Consider the following 26,637-nt stretch of genomic DNA (forward strand, 5'->3'; position numbering starts at 1 on the left):
TTGTTAGAATATTAAAGTGGTCGTTAATATGGCTGTTAACAATTTCCTTTTTTGTTATCAGTACGCCTCTACAGGTTCGGCGTTCTCTCCTCACCCCCCTCTTCCTCTGATGATACTCGGAAAAGCTAAGCATCGATTCGTACTTTTGTCTCTGACCCTAAACAATGACGTGTGTGTGTGTCCAGTATTAACCGTTTCAATCCCTTCAATTTGGACTTTACGCTGTTGAAAGGCGAGCCCAGTGGTTGCTGTAAGAGCGGTTTCATTATTTGATTGGATATTGTGTGCATGAACTGTACAAAGGGGGTTGGGTTGCTGTTTATCGTCAAGAGAAGTCGTTTTCCGTTTTGTTGCCTTGATGTAAACGTTCAGACGAGAATTGCATTGTTCTTATCGCCACAGTTTTCTACTAACGCATGAAAGGAAGGAACAACATTAAGTTGAAACTCGATAAGGTTCGACCTTCACTCTTATTTGCCTTCTCGTGCGTGATCACCCCCCTCTTCAATAGCCTGTTGGGAACATACAAACACATGACTCACGCGAAACACGAGCCTTTTACAGAAAGTACGACACACTTTATGTCCTGTAAACTACACGTTCATATTGTAAGAAGTACAGGACAAAATAAAAATAAATAAATTCGTTAATAAAAAGGACTTATAAGCCTGAGGACTTTTGAGACTGACAGTTTCGAGTTCGGAACATTATAAAATATTCTCAAAATATACACCTACAGTTTATTTTATTTTTTTATTATTTGTAATTTTAAATTTGAGTTAAATTTAACGAATCCAAAATACTTAATAATTTTAGATGGGGATAGCCATTTAATAGCTATTTCCCAATAGAATTTCCCTTACACAAAAATAAATTTTCATTTTATAGTTTTATCTGGCATTTAGTTTCTACAATTACATAAAAATAACATGACGTAGGTCTCGTAACCTATCACGTGATCTCTAACAATGAAATTGATTACTCTTCGTTTTGGTAGCGTGCATATAACTGCGCATGCCCACATGATGCTCATAATTGATTGGTGTTTGATCACTTGGATTTGTGAATTATGATTTGATCAGTTAGGAAGGAAGACGTGGTGTCACGAAGTCGGAAATTGGCTTGATATTTCGTACAAAAGTAACATCGTCCTACTTTATAGTACAGCTGAGTACACGTGCAATCCAACAGTTACTTCCGATTTTCCCGTAACTCCGTGTTCCAAGGAACTGAATTGAGTTTATTCTAACGAAGGACTATCGAGCAGTCTTAACTAAGCTTTCCATTGACGTTAAGTATCAGGATATGCAACGAATGATTTTTTTAATCGAAAGCGAGGTAGCCAATCTCGCACGGAGGTTCACAAGCAAACCAGCCTTTGAAAATAAGCGATTAACAGCCAATGTTATTAGTGGGTGGTTAATAGAGTCGGATCCCGTAATAATAATCCCTGGACTCCGTGGAGGTTTCATGTAATCATATTTAATCATTTTAATGCTAATCTCGTCCCCAAGAAAGATTGCAAATCCATACTATCCTAAATAATTGGGAGATGTCACCTTAAAGACCAAACATGGAATTTTTAAGTCACTTCAGGCCTCCAGTAAGCGTAGTCGGGAGATGAAATTCATTCCCCCCCCCCCCTAAGGACAGTCGCAAACATCCATGCCCAAGCTGGATTCAAACCCATGACCCATCAAATACTCATCGGACATGTAACTCAACTGGAAACCATCTTGTTCTTTAATTTCCTAGTAAAGTAACATTGCTATCCCATCAACCATTACGGTGAGGAAATACACACTTGTTGTCGTAATACTGAGATGTATATCCTGGGACTTCTACACTCAGAAAAATCTACTGTCAACAATCAGTGGAGTTATATTTAGAAATGATCTGAATTTGTCGTCATCAGAGTATTCTTAATGTCTGTATTGTATTGAATGCTTCATGTGTTATTCCAAAAGACAATGAAAATTCTGCAACAATGGAAAAGTGTTCCATTGTTACGTTTTTATTTATTCCTGCAATATGCATAAGTATTATTATAAAGGTAGTTTTGCCTTCAAACTTTTCACTGTGAATCTGTCGGAAGGAGAAGAAAAAAAAAAAAAAGCTTTTCGTGTATGATATTCTTAGCACATACGCTATTTATTACATGAATTAAACAGACCAGAATTTGTTATTATGGGATGGTTTTCCTTTTATCTGAAAGCCTTCTTAAAATTTTCACCTAATTAGAAAAATAGTAAACTTGAATCGAATTTTTTTTCTAACTAATTAGGTAATTTCATCCTTATTTTTATCATAAATATAAGTATTGGAATTTGTATAGTAATTCGCATTTTTGGAGTTGTTATGAAAAAAAAAAAAGTTCTGTCACCAGAGAAAACAGGAATCGTTGATAACTTAATCTCTTTTTATGAGACCCACCCGACAGTATTGATGCATCGTTAATGTATGCTTTGAATTATCTTTGCATGCTTTCTCCAAGATTATATTTTCTTAAAATATTTGCGTGATACGTTGTCAAAGGCTTGATATAAATCGATGGTAGTAATTGTCAAAAACTCGAATTATTTGGGAAAATTATTTTTTATAATATTTTTAAAACTGTTTTTTTTTGGTTTATCAACCTTATTTTCTTTCTTTATTCTGTGTGGTTTCAAGACCATTCTCAGCCAGCAATTAGAGGCCAAATAAACACAAAAGAATAATATTTGAAAATCGGCTCCATTTACAGATGAAATTCCAGTTCTGTCTAAAGGTTTAGATTTCCTCATATCTTCGAAAACCTTTTCCATTATGTTTATTATTGGTAAAGGCCTTAGTAACGTCCCATATTCTACCTGCAAACAGAATCCAGTTTGAAGCTTTTTTTTTACCGTATTGTATTTAAATCTGAACTGCCGCGTGTCAATGTAATTAGAAATCAATTTCAGGCTCTGTCTTCTCTTAAACGTAAAGTGAATTTATAGCAAGAGCTGATAAACGATGTGGTGGAGTCATCATGGCAAAAATTACTGAAAGAAGATCTCACTACGTATACAAATCTTTGCTTCTCTAGTAGACCCAACAAAATCGCAAATAAACTGTGTGATTGATTCATGATCCCAAGATTGTATTTGTAATGTAGATTCTATTGGTAGTGGACAATTTTCTCCCTATTTATTGGAAACTCGATTTGTTATATTCAGAAGATTTTAAGAAAAAAGATTCCCGGATTTATATACTACCAAACAGAACTATGAATTAGTTTAGATGTGGTTTTTCTCTCGACGGATATCCGTGATAGAGATACGTTGCGTTATGCGATGGCTTCTCAGTTATTGTAAAATTATTCAACTTTTCTATAAATGCGGCATTTTTCTGTCAAAATAAATTTTACAAAAAAAAATTAAAGGTGCTGCTATGAGTTCTTATTTCTCCTACTTTAGTCAACTACGGCAGAACATTTAAACAGCGTATACTTGTCACCATCTCCTCCTACATGGTTAAGGTATGTCGGTGATATTTTTGCAGTCTTAAAAACCTTATCCAAGCCCGTTATTTTTCTTTAAAAGATTCGTTCAGTCCGATATTCAATTTTCTTTAAACAGGAAGACACGCTGAACATGCTTGTCATCGTCTATCTCAAGCCAGACATTATCAAGACTTCACGTGCACACTACGCGCCACTGGTTCTCTTCTAGAACTGTCTTTGAGTAGAAATAATGGTAAAAAATCCAATATTATCACCAAATTAACTGATAATTTTAGCCTTCATTCTTTCCGGGTTAAAAGGAAATTTCTGAGGCCTGCATTCTGTATACGAAACTTGTCTGAGAAAGCTCGCCAGACTTCTACTAGATTAACCGTCAAGTCTTCTTCCGTCAGCTAAATTGACTAAAAGACCTGCATGGCTCCTCCCAGAAGCATAGTTAAGTTTTGAGCGCCCTTGGAAAATTCATAGCCACTCGCCGTCCCTTTTTAGTGTGACAGTTCTTATAATTGGTAAAATATCTCGTCACTGGCATCCTTGGCAACTGCTCCATCGGTATCGCTTTGGTTTGCACCCTTGTAAGAAACGTGTACAAGTAAGTTCACTCCTCTTGGTATTTCGATGCTTTGTGACTCTGTTAATGCTTAGAGAACAAGACTGTTCGATGTTTGTGATTGTAGAGATTAAAAACATGGAAAATTATTCCGTTTATTTACAGCCTGGAATTTCTTACTATTGTTGGATTTCATGGACACTTACTGAGTGAAACCAGAAGTGTCCATAAAGTTTCGGTTCTTTTTTTTTTTCTCAAATTCTAATTGCAACTAATTCTCTTTTCCTGCTACCTTTTTTTAAAAGTTGGAATAGCTGGCCATAAATGCTCTTCTATTGGCCAATTCCATTGTTTGCGTTCGCATTGCCCTACTTCTGTTTCCTTTTTTTCCTTGTTAGGTTCGTTGCCTATCCTATTAAGCAGATCTTTCTAAATCCATAACCTCATTGTTCGTATTATTTTTGCATTTTGTAATAGTATACTCCACTTATTTTTCTGCAATTTTTTTTTCAGGAAATTGTCACTCTACGATCCACATCTTAGCGTCGTTTCCTATATACGATTATAACACGTAATTACATGTATTAGTTTGCTCGTAACCCCACATTTTTAATATACTTTTGCACTCCTACATAGCAAGAGACCAAGTAGCTCAGTTTAGTATCGAAATGTCTTTCGTTTGGATAAGATTCGAGTTCGAATCTTATCCAAACGAAGGCTACAAGGCTTGAATATATCTTTCCTGTTAACTTTTAAAAGAACTCCTCATCAGAAGAAATACTTACAAAAAAATCATTTATCAACGGAAACAACCTTTTAAGAGCCTATCAGAGGGGTGTTAAACCGTCTCATATGGAAGTCGGAGGGTCTTTTTTTTATCGTGCAAACCAAGAAAAATAATCAGTTTAATGACAAATGAGGCAAATAAATCTCTGAAGTCTTTTCTCGCATACTTAGCCTTGTTTTAAATTACCGGAAGCAACTATCTTGTATAATTTCATTTGGTAATTCAGATACATGCTAACGATATATGCAAGTATTTGACAAAACTTTCTTGTCTATCGATCTAGCACTTCAGGAAGCTTGAATATTCTATCGTACTTTTCTAAACTTTGATTAATAATTGCTTGTTTTAATTCCACTGAAAAGTGGCAACTAATTAATTGTATCCCCCCCTTCGAGTTTTTCCAAATTTCAATCGAAATATCCACTTGGGCAATCGTATGAAATCAGGGGATTCGAACCACTTTTTTTTTTCCCCAATCCATAACGCCTGATCTATACTGACTGAGCTGATGGTAGTTCTTTCCATGATTTAAAATCTTTCATCTAAAGAGTTTTGCTTCTCCATTCTTGCATTATCTGAAATCTGTCTGAAAAAAAAAAAAAAAAAACGTAAACAGGTTATTAGTCTTTTTAAAAACTAAACTGTTCTCTTAATAGTCGTAATATATATATATATATATATATATATATATATATTTATTTTTTTTTTGTTCTGTATTTCCTTATGAGCGAATGCACCGGTTTTTATTATCTACTTTTACAGCCACTTATAATTCAATTGTAAAAAAAAATAGAAAAATGAATAATAAAAAATTAGCATTCAGGAGGGGTGGGGGGGAATTGATGGAAGCCAAAGTGAGTCTTGGTATCAGATTCTGCAAAGCTTGAATGTATCTTGCTTGTTAACTTTTAAGTCTTCCATATCAGAAGAAGCACTTATAAAATAATTATCAAACTTTAGTAAAATATCTTCAATTTTATCAAAAAAAAACAAAAAAACTCGGCTAACGATTCCAACTGTACGAAACAGTTGTTAGGCCGTTGAAACCTTCGATCAAAAACGCTAATTAAAACAAACAAACAAAAAAAACTGGTCTTTTAAGTAAAGTGATACCAAGTCGAATCATTTTGATGGTTTTATTTGCATAAGTTGCCAATCACTTTCTTGAGTAAGTTTCAGAGAGAATGTTTGGCTTTTTGGTTGCACAATAACATTTGCCATTTTTCAATCATTGATTTTTTTTTTTTCTGCTCGCACGTGCTTGATCTTGTGTTCATGATTGCTTAATTTCTCACCACCTTCCCCTTATGCTAACAGTATACTCCAGAACAGTAAGGGACGCCATAACCAGGTCTCGTGACGTGTATTACAGAACAGAGACGACAAAGACTGGACGATCGTCAAAGAAATACACGATTGTGACTTATCTTTTAATTATTAAGACATACAAGATTACTACCAGGGAGACCATGGATTACCAATGAACTATTTAACAGAAGGAATAAAAAAAAAAAATAAAACGACCACAGATAAAAACAACTAAAGAATAAGATGAAAGAAAATTTTGAAAGAAAAAAAAAACGTAAACCAGTTGAACCACCTTTTCTTCTCTTAATCCCCTTCTATTACCCCCCCACAAACGGAGGGGGGGTTAATAATGCATTTGATAACTTAGAAATAGCAGAAAGGTGGAAAGGAATACCTTGAAGAGTCTCTTATATAATGAAAATACGAATAGTGAAATTATTGAACCGGAATATGAAGTTGAAAATGTCTTTGGGTCAGAGTTACTGGGAAGGAACAATGGATATGCCTGCTGAAATTTTCTTAAAACATCTGGAAGATGCAATGGGAAGTATTAAAGTTGAATCGAATTTCTGTTATGATTTCTATTACAGTTTGATGGCAACAAGAAGGGGAATGTGACGCAATGAAAATTACCACACGAAGCTACTGAATCAATTTAGAAATGGAAAGGAACTCGAGAAGCAATACCAACCTTGAGCAATAATACAGGTGAACAGAAGTAAATGAGCATTTATTGCCTAATAATGGATTTTTTTTTTTTTTTTGAAATATTGAAAGAAATTAGAATCGACTAGAGACAGACAGGCTAAAAAATTATATGCAAACCAAAAAATATAAAAATAGAGAAATTTCCTTTTGCCGGTAGTAAAGGTGTAAGACAAGGTTGTGCTGTTCGTTACTACTACCCTCATATTTCAACCTGCGACAGAGAATATAATGCACGTGGTCATAGAGCGAAGGGGGGAGGAGGATAAAATGTAGGTGAGTGCGGATAAATATGACACGCTTCGCTAATAATATAAGTGTATTATTTGATATTAACCAGAATATGGACGGAATGTTGTATGGAATATAATAAACGCAGCAAAAACTAAAATTATGGCAACGGATTCAAGAGGAAATTAGCAGAGATCGCAGTTGGAAAGTAAGAAATCATTCATCTTGGAAGTGTTCAAGACAATGCGAAGAAAAATTGCAAAAGAATTATTAAAGGAGGAAAAAAAATAATTTATTACAATGAATATTAAAAACAGTAAAAACAAAGAAGAATATTAAAAACATCTGTGGATTATTCGTTTATTTATGTTTGTGAAATTTGGACTGATAACAGCGGAAGCATTTGAAATGTTTATGGGACAGTTTCACAGAAGTAGACTCCCCTCCTTTCCCTGAACAACGCAAGCGAAATAAGAGCCGAATATGGAAGAAGACAGTCATGGGAAGATGAAATTCAGTGACACATAACAAATGGATCCTACATTGATTAAAAGGGAAAGAAGGATGAAGACAGAACGAAACAGGGAGAACTATTACTTAGATTGATGACCCTCCGTTATCGTTATGAAGGCCCAAATACTTGCATTTAGAAAAAAAAACCGCAACTTGAGAACTCAATCACTATTGCTGATGTTCGGTTTGATGTTTCTTTTATATCATCAATGAATTATATAAAGTAAGATTTTATGAAACTAGGAGATCCTATTCTTTCCGTAATATCAGGAGTACGAGATGGTGTCTAACAGTTGGTGAGTCAAAGATGGTGTGAATCGCATTCCATAAATTTATAGACTCGTGTTTGCTGTATTTGAAGCGGCAATTGTGGACTCTCGCGTGCTATGTACAAATTTCTGTTGTTTTCAGTTCATTGTTACATTTATGTAGTAATAAATATCATAATTGTTGGAATAATATTTAATGTAAATATATGAGAACGATTTTTGAAATGTGCGAATATTGCTATTTTAAGTTTTTTGTCTTTTTTACAGGACTTGAACGTCACGTGGTACACGAACTATCCCGATTTGACGCCATGTTTCCAGAGGACTGTCTTATTGTGGGTGCCTTGTGGATTTCTGTGGCTGTTTGCCCCTTTTGATGTGTGGAATACCAGGAAGAATTCTACTAACAAATTGCCATGGACGTTGCTCTTCCTATCAAAGCTGGTAACACCGATTTTCTACAATTCTATCCGATTGTAACTGTTTCTGAGAATTTTGAGGTCCTTTTTATTTATTTTTATTTTTTGTAACCTTTTAACATCTGTCAAGTGCTTTGTCATTAGCATTGTTTAATCAGATACGGAAAAAACTTCAAGGAAACAAATTAGGGAGTACCCGGAAGACAAAGGATGAGATTGAGAGGAAAGAAAAAAAAAAAAAAAAAAACAGTTGTTAGAGCCTAACAACAAGATAGTCTGTTAGTATGATGTTCTAATATCGTATAACATTTCTATAATAGCCACGCAGAAATATAGAATATAAATGTAATCGGGGACCTCTGTTTATAACCAACAAACCTGTGTTTTCAAGGACAAACCAGTTGATGGAATATGTTACAGGATATTCTGTCGATCAAAAAAAAAAAAAAAAAAAAACCAACAATGAGTAGTTCCTTCTCATTGTTGGAAAACGATTGTTATTCTCTCAGTGTGTTTTGCTAATTAGTTTCACGTGTTAGCATCGATGTATATTATAAGGCAAAATATCAGTATTTTTGCGTTCTGTAAATATTATCCTACTTCGTATCAAATAACGATAACAGCCGACCTTTCATTGTACTCCGTGCCCTGTTTCACTAATGCGTACAACAGCAAGATAAAAACCGTAGATTATTTCAGTAATCTCCAAAGAATTTGTTCACTTAACAAATAATCCTTCACTTTTCCTTTTTAACTGGGCAATCTCAAGGTGAGATTGCAACAGACTTAAGATTTGTATACACAATAAGAAAACTCAGTTATATTTACGAGATCATTATTTATAAAAAAAAAATTTTTTTTTCTTCTTCTACAGGTGCTATCTCTGTGTCTGTTAGCGTGTAGTGTTGCTGAACTGTATCTAGCTATAGAAAATCACCTAAGGGGCGACTCCGTTCCGACCGTCGCCTTTTTTTCAGCAGTTATCAAAATCGTCACATACGTAAGTATAGGAATTTAGGATAACATGTGCGTGTGTAATTTATACTTTTATGTTGCTCTATAATAGGTAGTTGATTACCTCAACTTGTTGGTCGATATTTGTGTCCAAGCGTATGTTTCGCTTCCATATGTCAAGACCGGAAGTACACAACTGTCGAATATTTTCCTTTTAAGGCAGATTGAGATGTTTCCCTTGAATGCTTTCTTCTTTAGTCACCTCTACTGTGATCTTTTGCTCTACGTAAACACGGGATGTTTCTGTATCAATTTCCCGGTGTTCCATTTGTACTGGCTTTTTTGTAATGTATTTTTGTTTTGTCTTTGTCTATATTTAAACCTTTCTTTTTACTTTCTACATTCAATTCAGTGATCATTTATTTGAAGTTCTGAAGAGTTTCCTAAAAGAATAATATCACCAACAAATCGTAGGTTATTTAGTTCTTTCCCATTTACCATAATTCCTCTATTTTTCCAATCCAGGTTTTTAAAAATTTCTCCTCCGTTGCTCTAAATATGTTAGGTGATAGCATCTCCCTGTCTACCTCCCTTTTTATAGGAAATTTCATATCTGTTCCTGATTTTAAAGACGCAGTCGAATGGTTTAAAATTCCACGTACAAACTTTGAGGGAGGGTACTAACAGGGACATAAAGAAACAAGGCAGTAAGTAGTGTAAAAAAAATTTATTAGGCGTTACTGAACAGTTCAATAATAGTTGGATACATAATATGGTAAACGAGGTGCATGTCTGCCATCTCAGCGTTCGTAAAACGACGCATGTTTTTCGTACGACGTCGAAAGCTTGAATGAGGAAGCCCCAATTGCTCACCTGGAACGCTGGCGAAGAGCGCCACCTATCACTTTCGGGTGGCGTTTCCGGTCATGCTTTCCTATGTGAATATGGTTGATTTTGATGTTCTCTACCTCCCCTCAAAGTTTGTACGTGGAATCTTGAACCACCCTGTATATGATAAGTATACGTTTCTTTTTCAATTTCTTGATTTTTAAGGGCTTCTAAAATAGCTAACGTTGAGATCGAATCAAATGCTTTTCATAATCAATAAATGCTATACCTAAGGGTTTCTGATTTTCATTTGTCTTTTCAATTATTTGTTATATATATATATGTGTGTGTGTGTGTGTAACCAATGGTGCTATAATTTTTTCTGAATCCTGCTTGTTCTGGAGGTTGGCAAAAGGCTAGATTTCTTTTGTATTCTGTTCTATTGACTTTTAAAAATTTTGTGTATTGTTGAAAGGAGACTGACAAGGCGACAATTTTTAATATCTTCCCTGTCTCGCTTTTAAAAAACTATAATGAGGATTACACTACTTACTTCCAACTCTTTGATATTCTCTTCTGTCTTAGGCAGGAGATCGTATAACTCGCTCTCAACTTAAAGCTCAGAACTTCGCACCAGGTTCATTCCAAGTGAATACCGACTGAGATAAGAAACTGACTACACTAAGATAAGTTACTTTGCACAGTTAAATACAAAAATAAATGGATAATTTTTTAATAGAGGAATATTTGTACATTTAAGTATTATAGTCGTTTAAACTTGAGTCATTTACAAGCATTCTACTTCAGAATTTTTAAAGAAAATGCCATTTTGAAAAGCAAGTTTTCGGGGGTTTTATATTTCGAAAATTTTAAGAAATCGTGTTTTTAATATTTTTAGCATTTATACAATTGGTGTCATTAGAACAGTTAGTGACTAATACTCATGATACATAGCAATTAATGAAACACAAGGATCAAACTCAATGTACAAAAAAAAAAGAAAAAAAAGTAAGCGATTGCTAATGTCATAAAATAACTTGCCGAGAACAGTATTTATTCTTTTCCTCAGACAGGGAAAAAATGAGGAAAACGATAGCTGTATATAAGGAAAAAATGCTCTAAGTAATGTTATTACCAAAATACACAAAGCATGAAATATTTATAATTAAAAACATATTACACTTGGAAGTCTTCGCTTTTTATGCTTTCAATATCTATCAAAATCAAGTCCACTGTATTGATTAAAAAAAGAATACTGCCATAATAACTGGAGGAGGGAGAAAAAAGCGCAAAGTTATATAAAAATACGTGAAAATTTTATAGAAATCTTGAAATTTTTTTCAAGAAGTGGAGTTATTAAAAATTATAAAATGTAATTAGTATAACGACACCATTCACTTTAATGGATAAAAGATAATTATCTACATGCCTATTCATTTACTGGAAACATGGTTTTCGTGGTGAAAGCAAAAAGTCCTTTTTAGGACTTCCAGGGTAACAAATGGCAATGCTGCAGCCAAAGAAGTTTTAACTGAGGCTCGGCTATTGCCGTTACCCAGCCATGACTAGAGCCTTTTAGCTCAATAACACCCCATCCACACAGATTTTCTTCATTCAGATGACGGGATAAAGAGTCAAGGACTCAGTCCATCCCAGTTCTTTTAAGAACTGGAAACATGGGCTGTAGCCAATGAAATTCTAACTAAGGCTCGGCTATTGCTGTTGCTCTCCTGCCATGATCAAAGCTTTAATAACTCAATAACACCTTATCCTTACACTGTCCTCTACAGATAACGGGGAAGATGAAAAGCATTCTTGTTTCGCCCCTTTAAGCCAGTCCTTATAAGGACTACTGGAAACATGGCTGGGGAAGACGGTAATCGACCGTGAGATGCGGTGATTAATACCCTTGGAGGGTAATGGATGGCAATGCTGAAGCCAATGAAGTTCTAACTGAGGCGTGGCTATTGCTGTTACCCTCTTGCCATGAGCAGAGCTTTAATAGCTCAGTAACACCTTATCCCTACACTGTCCTCTACAGATAACGGGGAAGATGAAAAGCATTCTTGCTTCGCCCCTTTAAGCCAGTCCTTATAAGGACTACTGGAAACATGGAGGGAGAAAAAAAGTCCTTTTTAGGACTGCCAGGGCTGTAGCCAATGAAGTTTTAACTGAGGCTCGGCTATTGACGTTACCCAGCCATGACTAGAGCTTTTAGCTCAATAACACCCTATTCACACAGATTTTCTTCATTCAAATGACGGGATAACGAGTCAAGGACTCAGTCCATCTGCCAGTTCTTTTAAGAACTGGTAACATAAAAATAAAAAGGCAAGAATTAAACATTCATTTGTTGTATTTAAACAATGTATACCAAGACTTAAATATGTTTAGTATAATTTTAAAGCCAACAATTATTTTTGTTCTTTCTTTTAAGGTTCTAGTATCATGGATGTTAATGTTCCATCGAATGAATGGTCGGCGTTCTTCTGGTGTCTTATTTCTATTCTGGCTTCTCTTAAGCCTGTGTGGAGTTGTAACATACAGATCACATTTAATGTCGGCCTTCAACCAGGTAAGAACCAGCACGTTATTAATAAACAACTCTCCACTTGTATAAAGTTCTGTTGAATGTCCCCCTACCCTCACCGACTGTGTGCTGTTTCGTATACAATGCACAACAAACAAGGCCTTCCCCCCAGTCCTGAATCACTATCCGCGTATCAGCTGTGATGTGGGTAGATTGTAAAGTGATGCCGGCAGTCTCCACACACGGAAGTCAGGGCTGAAAGGACGTCGAATTGAATAGGGGATACCCCCAGGGCAATTTCAAAGCTTACGGTGCATTTGGGAATTGCCTTTTCAACCTGTAACGTGAGCAGATGGTTCCAACCACGTTTCTACCACCAAGGTCATTTACACTCGCATAATACAAGGACGCAGGTTTGTGTCAATGAACTCAACTAGCGTTTAAAACGAAGCTATCATTTTTATGGTTTCCATGAAACAATTTCTTCACTAGGTATTAGGAAAATAATTTAAATATACCTCAATGGTTGCAGTAATTCCAGAGCGACATTCCAATATTTAGTAATGTAACTCAACGCAAAGTATAGGTTATTTATATTATCAATTATGCAATAATTAGAATGGTGTTATATCGATAGGATTAAAAATTATAAGCAATTTACAAAATTTGCTTTTAATAAGTTCTGAATTTTATTTATTTTTATTTTTTATTTTCTTTTTTATAGGATATTACCAGTGTCAACAAGAGAAATTTTCTACTCACCGTAATTTCTTTTCCTATCATCATATGCCAATTAATTTTTTCAGCTTTCAATGATGCCAAACCTTACAGTTCCTTAAACAAGGTAAATCAGCTGCCTTAATGCATATTATTTTAAAAATATGCTATAATATGTCGAAATTAAGTTGCTTGTACACGTACATTGTCATAACTTCAGTACTGCATTTAGTTACCATGGTTTTCTTTCCAGGTAGAAAGTCCTCTAGAAGAGGAACCCTTCTTATCTCTTATGACTTATGCGTGGATGGACAAGTAAGTAGAACATGACCAGTGAATTCTTGTTTACTAAACTGAACCAGAAGTCAAACATAATTCGGTCGACTGATGAGTCTTTTCTTGTTTCGTTACAGATTAGTTATTCAGGGCTATCGAAGGGTTATAACCTTTGATGACTTCCCTCCTTTGAGTCCCAACTTCATCTCCGAATTACTATGGAAAAGATTCAATAAGCGGTGGTTGAAGGAATTAAAATATACAGAAAAGTAAGTCAAATCAAGCTCTGTTGAAAATAAATCGGTTTTGAAGGCATCGATTAGTTTCTGGGCATTGAATATTATAAAAGCATAAAAATAAAGTAGCGGACAACAGAGGGCGTTGTGTTCAGATGGAAAATGGATTGGTCCTGCATTTATAACATCTGTGCGATTTATAATTCGATGAGTAATGACATTACATTATAGCGTTACACCAATTAAGGCCAACAATATTATAGTATTATGCTATCTCAAAATATGGCACGTAGATAAGATTTTATAATTGAAATTTATCCTTGAAGCAGTGAAAATTCTTTATTTTAAATTAAGATGCGACGTAGCCATTTTGACATTAATACCTGACCCAATTTAAATTGTATTTAAATGTTTCTCGTATAGACATAGAACCTAAATTAGTTAACGATTTAGTAATTTTTCCTTTTTTTTTTTCTATAGGCTTCCTCTGCCTTCAACTCAGGAAAACTTGAAGGATGACACCTTCACCAAAACACCAGGCAGCCCATCTTTAGTGTGTGCAATTCTGAAAACCTTTTGGCCTTTGTGTTTCTACGCATGCATTTTGGAATTTTTTTACAGTTTCATTCGGATGGCGCCTGCACTTATATTAAAGTGAGCACCACATTTAATTAACTGGTATTAAACCAATAATATTTGAATTTCTTTTTCTTTTGGATTCTTTTTCTAAGAAAAATTACAAATCTGTGTTTAACTTTACCTAAATAATTTTTTTGTTCTTTCTTCCAGTCTGATCATAGACTTCATTGCAAATAATGAACCAACTTGGAGAGGATACATTTACATCTTCGGTCTATTCGCCTCTGCTGTGGTCAGTAGTTTCTTTATGGCACACACCATTTATTACAACATAGCTGCCTCCATTCAAGTGAAATCGGCACTTACAGCTGCCATATACAGGAAAGTAAGTATTTTCCAGTTTACTCTTTCATCATTTTAAAGACAAAGCAGTTTAAATTTCAGTCTAAAGTGTAGTTTTGTATTTACAGGCTTTGCGAATGTCCAGTTCAGCAAAACGAGAATACACAGTTGGGGAGCTTGGAAACTTGATGGCTGTAGATGTGGAGAAAATCTACCAGTTTGCCATGTTTGCGAGTCTCATATGGGGCGCTCCGTTAAGGGTGATAATGACCGTGGTACTGTTATGGCAATACTTGGGACCATCATGTCTTGCTGGTGTAGGTGTCATGATCTTAATGCTTCCAATAACGGGACTCATAGCAAGCAAAACTCATGTAGTTCAGGTAGGTACGTCACTTTTCTTTCTGTCGTTCAGCAGATGTAGTGGGCCGAAATACATTAAACGTTGCATTTAGTATGGATATCATTTGAAAAGATTTTTGGATCTCAACATCAAATCGGCGACTGTTCCAAATTTGAATGAGATAAGTATAGAACGAAATCCGTAAAATATGAACGTTGATATAGTTAGAGTTCCATATTTGGTGAGAAGTGGACTGAACTTGGCTTATAACTTTTGAGCCACGTGGTTAGGCAAGTATGGATAGCGCTTCTGTTCTCTATTTAATAGGCTGCGAATTCGAATGCCACTGTGTGGCGAATCTTCGGGTGGTGGTGGTGGTGGGGGGGAATGAATTCCAGTAGACTTTAGTAAACTATGTTTTGGTTCACTACAGTCAGCAGATTTATGCTACATAGCTACCCACAGACTGACTTAATTTATCTAAATGGACATGCAGACACACTAATAACTTTTTTCCCGGGGCATCGGGAAAAAGTTATTAGTGTGGTCCTAAAATATTTGCAAAAAAAAAAAAGAAAAGAATTTTTTATCGAAAAATCATATAATTTTATTAAACATAATTTACAAACATTAAATACATATATACTAAAATATTTTCCATATCAATAAATCTCTGAAGCATCAAAAATTCTATTATCAAATTTTCTTTGAAATTTGAAAGTGCGGGCCCCCCCCCTCTGAGCCCGGAGCCTCGGTCTGAGGCTCTCAAAAAAACGACATTCGAGTCGTCCCTGTGAACACGAACATATTCTAACAATTAGATTAGTTTTTGGATAAATTACGTATTTCAATTATGATTGCTGTTAACAATAAGTCTGCGTTTGTTTATTTTATTTGATAATCTGAGTCCTTATCCAAGCTCCAAAAATTGATGCAATTTTCCATTATTTTTAGGAGAAGCAAATGGAAACGAAAGACAGACGCTTAAAACACTTGAATGAAATACTAAACGGAATCAAGGTAAGTTGATCTTCAACCGCTTTTCTTAACTTTTAAGAAGTTTCCATAAACTTATTCAATTTAAAAGATTACTTACACACGTTACTGATTCGATTTCAGGTCCTGAAACTTTACGCGTGGGAGGTGCCGTTCATGGATAATGTCATTAAAATAAGAAATGAAGAAGTCAAACTTTTAAGGAAATTTTCTTATCTCAATGCTGGCGTGTCCTTCATTTGGTCTTGCTCACCTTTTCTGGTAAGCATCGTTAGAACTGCCATCTGTTAGTGAGCAACTGAACTGATCGTTGATGTTCGTTGTCGTTTCTCTAATCGCTGTTGTTATTTTTCCAGATAGCTGTGTCAAGTTTTGTCACCTACGTAATGGTTGACGAAAACAACGTTTTGGATCCCAGTACGGCTTTCGTATCTTTAACTCTCTTCAGTATGCTGAGATTTTCTCTCGTCATGATTCCACATCTCATCTCTAGCTTAGTTCAGGCAAGTTCAAAACACTTCCGCTAGATGGCGATAAAAGTGAACATTATACAAGTCAGGTTATGATGCCGAGTGGCTTTATTAAATGGACGTTTGTAGGCATATGCTATTTAATTAACGAAATTATATATAAAAAATTAATATAAAAATATATTACATTTTTTATTCATTCAAATATTCAGTAGACTTTTTTTTCTCTTTCTCTTGGCTTAAATTTGTTTTAAATTCTTAATGCACAAAATAAAATTAGTTTATTGAAATTTCAGATCAGAGTTTCGTTGGTACGTCTTCATAAATTTATGTTGTGCGAAGAACTCGATCCTCATTGTGTAGGAGACATTCCCAACAAAGGTAATCTTGATATCAAACCTTCAGCTCCCTCTATTGATAATTTCTTACACTAATCGTTATAAAAATAAACATTCGCATATGGATTTAGTAATTAATATGGCGATAGTAGATTATGAATCATTTAATACGCCTTCGATCTAGGTGGTATTTTTGGTATCACGTTACCCCATCGAACTACTTGAAATGCGTAGCAACCATAAGTTTCTTTTGCCCTATATATCGTTGCCCATTTGGTTTGTCTCAAACACTCCCATTACACTGCCTTAAATGTCGAAATTCATGCAGTTGCCAAAAGCTGATCACTTCTACATTCTCCAGATGGGTTTATCTATTTTTAACTTAAGCCAGAAACACGACAGTGGTTTGCGAGTAAACGCGAGTTTGTTTTGGCTTCTGTAAGTTGAAATCTCGGCCCTTTTGAACAGGCATAAACTCTGTTATGGTGTATAAAAGCATGCATTCAGTTTGCTTAGTTAATCTCATGTGATCAAATACTTACATAACATACTTCTATTAAAATGCAGAAGTTCGCAAAAAAATTTGACAGATGAAATGGATGTTAATTAATATAGAGGAAACTAATGTAAATAACGTGAAATGGAACAGATCTACCAAAGTTTTTTTTTTTTTTTTTTTTTTGCACATTTTATATTTACATAAAGTTAAAAGCGTATTATATAAACATATCTGGTTGACACCAACGGATGTGACGTAATACTGATGCGAAATATGCAAGGAATAAAATATAGACTGTGACGTGCTGTTTCCATGGAAACTGCAGATTCTACATACGTACAGCAATCAGTCTGTTTCATCTTAAGATGCTCGGAAGCTTTCACACTACTGCATTTAAATCAACTTTTTTTGAATTTTTTTTTTTAAAAGATTTTCAATTATTACCCTTAGATCGGATACTCCTAATCCATAGTCATACTTATCGATGTTCATACAAAGATTAGCAAATATGCTATTGCTGTTTACTGAAGAAATCAATCAAGTTTTTCTTTAATTATATTAATTATAGGAGAGTCCATTACAATCGAAAACGGAACATTCGCTTGGTCCAAAAACGATTCTTCTACTTTGAAAAACATAAATCTTCACATCAAAAAAGGTCGCCTCATTGGCATTGTAGGAATGGTGGGTGCTGGAAAATCCTCTCTTCTTTCTGCCATGTTGGGAGACATGGAAAAGATCTCTGGAAGTGTCAATGTGAAGGTAAGACTTTCATTTCAACGAATAGTTTCCTTTTAATTGTTTTGAATGTTATGTTATTTACTGCTGCAGTACTATTAACATTTTTTTTTTTTTTTAATTTAACCTATTTTTGTATGATTTCTTCGATAGGGGTCGCTGGCGTACGTTCCTCAGCAAGCATGGATCCAGAATGCAACGTTGAGACAAAATATTTTTTTCCTTAAGGAACAAAAAGAAGAAAAATACCAGAAAGTGTTGGATAGTTGCTGTCTGAGACCGGATTTGAGTATTTTAACGGGAGGAGATTTGACAGAAATTGGAGAAAAGGTGTGTTTTTTTTTTTTTATTCTTGTTTCGCTCATTTAGGCTTAGAAAATTTCGATGAAAGATGATCATTACAAGAAGTTTTTGACAATTGAAATGAATATGTATCCTCCATCCTAGTGTTCCTTGCTTAGAACTTAACACAATTTTTACTGTTTAGCAAAAATTGTGTTAAGTTGCGCCCTCATTCGCAATTGGGAAGAATTACAGGACGAGCATCCATCGATTAGCAAAGGTCTGGGTTCGATTCTTCATTAGGAGGAATTTATATGCGATTTTTCAAATGAAGGTAGTTAAATGATTACACACACACACACACACACACACACACACACACACACACACACACACACACACACACACACACACACACACACACACAAACAAGCAAAATCGGGCAAACTCGCCATAGAAAACAAGCAAATTAAAGACAAACATACAATGTTGTCAAGTAATTAGCAACTTTTGTAATCTTTTTTTTTTTTTTATGCAACACACTGGATGATTAAAGAATAAAATCAGTTCTTTTCATTAAAAGTTGAGCTTTTTTATATCGATATATTTTGCAGATGAAAAGATTGTCGCATGGTTACAATCGTATGTAACACAAGTGGACAAAGATACGCGATGATTTTATTTGTTATACAAAAAGATAGAAATGCTTAAACTTGGTTTTTAATCGCATACTGACTTTTACGGAGAAACAAAACATTTACCCCCCCCCCTTTTTTTTTTCCCAAGTCGCTGTTCAGTCGGTATAGACGAAGCCCTTTGATCGGAAAAGACCTAGGTTCGATTCCCGTCAGTGACGTGAGGAACCTTCATCTTGTCTCTTTCGACGAAAGGTGAGTTAGTCGGTCTCATACGGAGGTAAGTTTTCGCCCCCACCCGTTAACTCGGACTTTTCGTTCCCCAGAACAGGCAAACCGGCCCGTGAAAATATGGATCTACAGATATAGGACACACCGTGAGGCATAGGGATAACCATTTTATCCTCAACACGATAGCGGTTAAGTGAATAGAAAATTCTTGACACCGCAAGGTACAAGAGGAGGGAAGGAATAAGAAGTCGCCTCCGTTGCCTTACTTTTTTTTGATGAAATTTAAACATAAAAACTGCCCTTGTGAAATTTGTTATTTAAAATTCTGACAAACGTTTTCCCCATTCCACTCAAATTTTAGTTTCCGTTGGATTATTTTCACTGGCAGGATTAGATAAAATTACAGCTACGGTACATACCCAAAAAAGGTTTCAAGTTTAGTTGTTGAGATCATGAGTGATGTTACCATTCTTACGAAACGAACTATTTTTTGTTTGTTCGAATTGAATGTTTCGATTTTTGTTTATTCTAGATTAATGAAGTAGTAGTAGCTCGCAATGCGTCGTCAACGTGGCGGAGTTGGCTTCCGTTTATATCCAAGGACCTCGTGCTTCTTGTGCAAACAATGACTGTATTTCAGATAACCACCAAATACGTCAAACGCTTGTGGTTAGTGTTATTTAAGTTTTTACTTCAATTTGGATCCCCCCCCCCCCACATACACACGCTAAAACCGAGTAAGGAAAAAGGGGGATAAAAGAATGGCGTTATCTTTTGAAAAATAAAACCCTTCGAAATGAATCTCTTAAGTTTTTCCATAGACCGACGAAAGTCTATATTACTAAACGTGTTAAAAGCCTGATGAGATTGCAAAATCAAAGGCATCTTGTATATGCATAGTAAGTAAAAAATATTTGAGAAAGAAAGAGGAGACGTAAATTACATTTTCTCCCGTTAGTATTTCGAAATAGGAGAAAACCTTCTATAGCAGCGCTTCGCTTCATCGTTCAGAATAAATGATTTTGTTCATGTAATTGTACACAGGACGTGTACAATTACGAGCACATGAACAAAATCATTCGAGCTGATAAAAGGCGTCATCACTTAACCTTGGAGGAGAGGAAAGATGTCTAAAAGTAGCATTTCGATAAATAAATCGTCTCTCCGAAGTTATCTACATGCAGGCGAAAACTTTCTCATCCTCTTTGCGTTTTTAGCAGCAGGTTTCTAAAATCATTAGATCACTGCATCCTCCTTTTTTCATTTTTGAAGACTGAATAGGACATTTAAACATCCTTGTTTGGAAGAAATGGCAGACTCTTCTAATTAGCCATGGATTCATTAATAATGTAGGAATCTGATGAATAGTTTGTCTTGCCCACTTCTTTGAGGCCATCGAATGCAATCTGGGATTCAAGGATCGTTTGATTGCTTTTAAACTAAAAGTGAGTTGTGCGAAGTTATATGAAAGTGGTAAGATTTTTCATTAAAAAAAAAAAAAAAAACACTAGTCCGAAAACAGTTTAACGATTAAAAACAAGCCGTCTTCGTTGCTTGGTTTGTTTCGGTTGTGATTCCAATCCCTCCTCTTATATCTATCCTGATTTGTTTTTGCTCAAATATTCCAAAGTTGGGTAGCTTAATTTCGGACCAGCAAACTTTGGGCACAAGAATGGTGTCTTAAAATAATTAAGATATTTTAAAGATCTCCCTTCATACTATAATGTATTTGTTTCGAGTCGTTTTGGATTTACGGTCGAATCAACTAAAACTTCGACGTCAGCGTATTATGCTTGTGAGCTGCGAGTGTAAATACCGATTTTTCTGTTTGAGGACGAAAAACAAGATTTCCAGAAAGTAACCCCTCCCCCCTTCCTCAATATGAGAACGGTTAACTTGTTTCAAATCAAAAACCCTATATAAAAGTTCTTTGAATCCTGGATGGATTAAAACCGACGTCTTTTAGTTTATTCAACAGTAGGGGAGGGATCGTCGACATTTGACTGGCTATATTTCAGGGAAAAAAAATCGCATTAAAGTACATCGGCTTAGTTTAAGATATGCAACTTAGTATAATTAGCTTTAAAAATCGTGTATAGTTTTTTCGAAAAAAGTGAAAGTACATTGGAAGAGGAAGGAAGTGCTTTTACAATGATTCCTGTACCTCCACGAAACTTACTGAGCACATGACTCCGAAACCGACCGAGCTTCGCAGATAGTATGAGACGAGTTGCTAATCATTAAAACGAAGGGTGTGTGTGTGGGGGGGGGGGGGAGTGGCAATTAATATTTAGCTGTCTAGTCTGTGACATGTGCTTGGAATAGGTTCGAATCCTTTCTGGTGTCCGGGGCAGGATTTGAACAATTGAGTTTCAGCGAAGTTGGGTCGTTTTGCATACATAGAGGAGTGCAGTTTGTTTGCTTGCCGAAATAAACTTAGCAGCAAAAAAAAACATCTGCAGAATGACCCAGTTTGAACATCTTAAGGTATCTATCTATCTTCTCTTACCTTCAGTTCTTCTAAGAAGGAACAGTGTTTCTATGTTTAAGCCTCCTTTGAACTTAGTCGATTATTTTTAAAACAATGTTCCTTTCGAAGTTTTTTTTTATATAAAGAATATTCTGGTTTGCTATTTTGTAGGGTGTCAATCTAAGTGGTGGTCAAAAACAACGGGTGAGTCTAGCAAGAGCTGTTTATCAAGATGCAGACGTCTACCTACTAGACGATCCTCTGAGTGCCGTAGACGCCCACGTTGGTAAACACATCTTTGAACACGTCATTGGACCACAAGGGGTGTTACAAGGAAAGGCAAGTTTCGTTCTCTTTTGTATTTGTACATTAACTTTCTCTTCCGAAAGCATTAGTATAGCTAGACTGAATGTTGAAAGTAGATATTTTGTCCTGGAACGAAATACTAATTGAGAGGCCCTATTTAAATGAAAAATTCCACTTTTATCTGCTGACAAAGCACGTTTCCTGCGTTTTCAGTGATATATATATTCGAATAACGAACCCCTTTTTGGTAAACACTGACCTAGGCATCATCGAGTCATTAAAATCCTTGAGCATATCTTCCGATCTGTTAAGAGAGCAGCTATTCTAAAGCAAAAGTGCAAATACAAACTCCCTCACACCATGCGATGCCTCCACCCTTCTGATATTCTGTGACCCTTATCTGCTTTTTGGACAGCTGAGATACTCTGAGTGGTCACCTGTTATTATATTCCGCATTCAAGTGGGAGTCCGATATAACTCGGTTGCTATCTGCCGAGGTTGACTTGCTTATCACACTGACCTGTCTCGGGACCTTTGCACGCGGACGTTCTGGCAGAGCAACGGACTCCAGATACATTTTACCGAGTCGTCTGACTCCCAGTATGTCTCGTTCGCAGAAGATGCCACCTTTGCCCGTTATGACACGTACCTCAATGCAGATACAAATAAGTAGACAATAGAATCTCTCCCAGAGATAAAATGCCGCCAACTTATAGATTCTATCTTTAGATAGAAACCATCATTGAAATGTAATTGGCAAATGTCTAATATTTCGGTCAGAGTACAGGTCACAAATATCGTAAGTCCCTCAAACTGTAGCGAAAAATATAAATGACTCATGCGCATGGTTTGACGCAATATTTAACAAACCCTCGGAAAGTATATTTATCCTCACCTTTGTCAATGCCACTTTAATCTCTTGCTAATCCAAAGCCGATCTAACAGCACTCGTTATAATAATAAAAAAAAAGTTCGCAACCTGACAATATAGTCGCTTTTTTTTTTTTTTTTTTAACTGATAAGGTTCTTAAAGTATAAAAAAATTAGCGGAAAGCCAATGTACGGCAGTAAAGGTCTGGGTTAAAAATAAGATCGTTTAATTCTTGGCGAACGGAGACCAAATTTTATACATCGCTGTAAGTTACACAATTTCTTGAAAATTTACTTAAATAATGAAATCGGATATTTGGCTATAGGTGGCGCTTGATGCACAGAATTTTAGAGTGCACAGCGAACTTTATTAAACAGAATGATTTAATTAATAAAATTATTACTCATCAATAATGATCACGGATCTAGCAAGTAACTTTATGTAAAATTTTTATTTTTATCATTAAATGAAGAAATCGATGGTATTTATTAAACTAATATTGCAGTTATTCCAAGCTACGCATTGTTAGATGTCGACTATCTATTCATCGATTTTTTTTTTTTTTTTCTTGAAACCTTTCAGACCAGAGTTCTTGTGACGCATGACATTTCCATCCTGCCAGAAGTGGATCTCATTGTTACAATGAAAGACGGGGAAATTGAAGAGCTCGGAACCTACCCGGAGTTAATAAAACGGAAAGGATCGTTTTCTGAATTTGTGCTAGAACATTTGAAGAAACAGGAAAGCGTAGAAGAGGAGGAAGAAATGGAAAATCAGGAATCCCAGGGAGATAGGTAATAATATTTTTGGTTGAATGAAAGTAACTTGCAGATAATTGTTGTTGTATAGTGCTAGAACTTGGATATAGATGGCGCTAATGACAAGCTACGGTTGCTTGGTTACTTTATATTAACAATTGCGAACAGATTTGGTCTGATTTTCAAGTTTTGTGTGGATTTTAATTTTTTCTTAAAAAATTAGTTAATAACTAATGTTTTTTTTTTTTTTTTTTTTTTTTTAGCGTCGAAGCCTTGCGCAAAAGACTAATTTCCCATTCTAGTATATCAGAAAGAAGCGAGGAAGGAGAAAAATTAAGTCCTGAAAGGCAAATAAGCAGGCCCTCAAGGAGTGTAAGCGTGATGACTCTTTCTGGGGAATATGCCGAGATTCAAGAGTACAGAACACAGTTGATTGAGGATGAAAAGATGGAAGTTGGCAAGGTAAGTGTCATTCATAGGAGAAACGTTCAATGGATAACTGTTGCGAGAGATTCATGCACATGTAAAAGTTTATATAATCAGCAGACATCTTATGTGACTACAAAACAGTGGCGGCCGGTGAAAATTTTAAGTGGGGGTGCTGCATATATAAAATAAAAAAAATTCTTTTCCTAATCAGTAACCAATTTATTAATAAATAAATTTACATGTTAAAAAACTGCTTTATTAAAAATATTTCGCCCTCACCACGAACAAACACCAATAATAAAAGTTTCGTATCTCTCAGAAATAACGCTCGCAAGCATACGATTTATCTATAAGCGACACTTCCCAAACGAGTAGTGTCGAAATCACCTGTAACGTGCAATCACAAGCGCAAACGAATATCGGCGAGTCTAGCTGCAATTGGCCGAACGTGATAATTCCGATAATCTAAAGCGTTCATGGAACAATTCCAATTATTAGCTATTCAATCAATGTCGAAACATAAGCTGTAACCTTCAACATGTTGTATTGCATTTATATCATGTTGTAAGAATTATTATTTATAAACACAAACAAAATTTAATTTCTTCATTTTTTCCTTGGGGGTACTGCAGTGTAGCAGTGCTTATGTACGAGCCGCCACTGCTACAAAATAAACTTGTTTCTGATTTTGCCAGCATTATTTGATCACTATTTTATTTTATTTTTTTCTGAGACTATCTTCAAAGTAATGTTTCTTATTAATCAGCCAGTCACTTTTTCTTTTTTTTTTTAAGACTGATCTGGCTGTTCACAAACACAACAACAGATATCAGCGCCACTCGTCAGAATAACTGTTTTAGAGAAATAATTCAATTTTTTTTCTGAAAAATTCATAATTTTGGACCTTATTTTTTCTCCTTCTCTTTCAGGTGAAAGGTACTGTTTACAAAAATTACCTGAAACACTGCAGTATTGCGTTTGTGTTGTGGACAGTGTTTGGATATACTCTTTATGAAGCATTTGAGGTAAGTTTTAACATCATACGTTACAACAGTTCATTATTCGTCCTACCAAATGAATTTCTTTGTACAACACTTCCATTGAGCATCCATTTTCTTTTCCTTAATTCCAGGTAGGTGCGAATCTGTGGCTGAGTGAGTGGACCAATGATTCTCCATTGCCTGACGGTACGCAAGATGTTCCACTTCGAAATAAAAGGATTATTGTGTACACCATTCTTGGTATTGCAGAAGGTAAGTCATCCTAACTCGGACTGGTAAATATTTTCCTGACAATGAAGATTTTAAACGTTTTCCATGCTTATTATTAAACATGATGTTTAAGGACTTAATATAATACGTCATTTCCTTTTTCTTCAAGGTCTATTCTTACTTTTGGCTGTACTGATGCTAGCAACAGCTGCCATGCGAGCTGCCAAGCGGCTTCATCATGGGATGGTGCACTCCGTCTGCAAAGCTCCAATGGCATTCTTTGATACTACTCCACTGGGCAGAATTCTGAACAGGTAAGATTAGATGGATGGTATATTTTATCAAGCTTTCATTTTCTTAAATATTTCATGGGATTTGTCTCAGATGTCATATTTTTTAACTTTAAGCCATATTTTGATCAAAATATTTGAGAGGTATTGCTTTCTTGATAGATTTGGAAGAGATATGGATGATGTGGATACACAAATACCAATCGATATGGATTCCTGGATCTTCTGTGCTCTTTCTGTATTGGGAACAGCCGTTGTTATTTCGATGAGTAACCCATTCTTTTTGATAGCCGTCATTCCACTGGCTGCCATCTATTATTTTCTTCAGGTTAGTCGAAATCTCAGAACTGTTCTTTTAATACTGCATATTATTATTATCATTACGTGACACCTCCAGGGAATCCAAGGATGCATCGTGGGAGGGCACACTACTTTTCTAAACATATCTCATCGTCTCCACTACTACCATCAACGTCATCTATCGCCCATAATACAACGTTCGTTGTTCGACGCTTGTAAGCCAAAAAATCAGAAAAAGACATTTACCAAACAGCTCTGTCAACTAGAGCAAGAGAAACATTCAGTGAATAAATATAATTTTCATATCTTATTGTTAAGCCTAGAGGTCCAATACATGCAATTTGTTTGCTGTGAATATCAGTAACGTAAAATAGTCAATTATTTATGCATTGGAAAATCATACGTAAAAGCATACTGTTTATAAAAATTTCTGTATTTGTCAATTCAGATCAATAGCATGCAATAGGCTCCTAGTAGTAACTTTGAGTTAATCATAAGTATGGTCGACGAAATTACTTTTCATTTTTTTAAAAAAAGATTTAAATTAATTTTTGCAAAACCGAGGTTTGTCGCTAATGCACTAAACTCTTTCGCTACTTTAAAGTGAAAGGTATCATTTCTGCCAGATTAAACTTGAGTTCAGAGATGCCGCAGAGTGGTTTAAATGGACTTGTAGCGATCGTGATTGCCATTTTTCAGTAGAATACAATGCACAAGTGGAAGCGAAGCTAGGTGTGATTTG

At 35.4% G+C, this 26,637-nt stretch overlaps 1 protein-coding gene across 1 annotated transcript in view; it reads left to right on the forward strand.

Annotated features, from left to right (window-relative positions):
• The window catches only part of LOC150105575 (ATP-binding cassette sub-family C member 1-like), a 47,212-nt gene that overhangs the window by 12,874 nt on the left and 7,701 nt on the right, over window positions 1-26,637 (forward strand). The window contains exons 2-23 of the mRNA XM_090394260.1: window positions 8,115-8,291; window positions 9,141-9,266; window positions 12,486-12,623; window positions 13,303-13,422; window positions 13,549-13,610; window positions 13,709-13,840; window positions 14,288-14,461; window positions 14,597-14,771; window positions 14,857-15,111; window positions 16,026-16,091; window positions 16,191-16,328; window positions 16,424-16,570; window positions 16,834-16,918; window positions 17,943-18,136; window positions 18,266-18,442; window positions 21,902-22,069; window positions 23,490-23,701; window positions 23,929-24,127; window positions 25,024-25,119; window positions 25,227-25,347; window positions 25,475-25,619; window positions 25,758-25,923. Of these exons, the coding sequence (XP_090250386.1) occupies window positions 8,115-8,291; window positions 9,141-9,266; window positions 12,486-12,623; window positions 13,303-13,422; window positions 13,549-13,610; window positions 13,709-13,840; window positions 14,288-14,461; window positions 14,597-14,771; window positions 14,857-15,111; window positions 16,026-16,091; window positions 16,191-16,328; window positions 16,424-16,570; window positions 16,834-16,918; window positions 17,943-18,136; window positions 18,266-18,442; window positions 21,902-22,069; window positions 23,490-23,701; window positions 23,929-24,127; window positions 25,024-25,119; window positions 25,227-25,347; window positions 25,475-25,619; window positions 25,758-25,923 (3,273 nt within the window). The remainder of the gene's footprint in view (window positions 1-8,114; window positions 8,292-9,140; window positions 9,267-12,485; window positions 12,624-13,302; window positions 13,423-13,548; window positions 13,611-13,708; window positions 13,841-14,287; window positions 14,462-14,596; window positions 14,772-14,856; window positions 15,112-16,025; window positions 16,092-16,190; window positions 16,329-16,423; window positions 16,571-16,833; window positions 16,919-17,942; window positions 18,137-18,265; window positions 18,443-21,901; window positions 22,070-23,489; window positions 23,702-23,928; window positions 24,128-25,023; window positions 25,120-25,226; window positions 25,348-25,474; window positions 25,620-25,757; window positions 25,924-26,637) is intronic.

This window comes from Typopeltis vanoorti, chromosome 6 (assembly GCF_054136105.1).
Source record: "Typopeltis vanoorti isolate ZY-2024b chromosome 6, IOZ_Tvanoo_1.0, whole genome shotgun sequence".
In the NCBI taxonomy this organism is placed as follows: domain Eukaryota; kingdom Metazoa; phylum Arthropoda; class Arachnida; order Uropygi; family Thelyphonidae; genus Typopeltis; species Typopeltis vanoorti.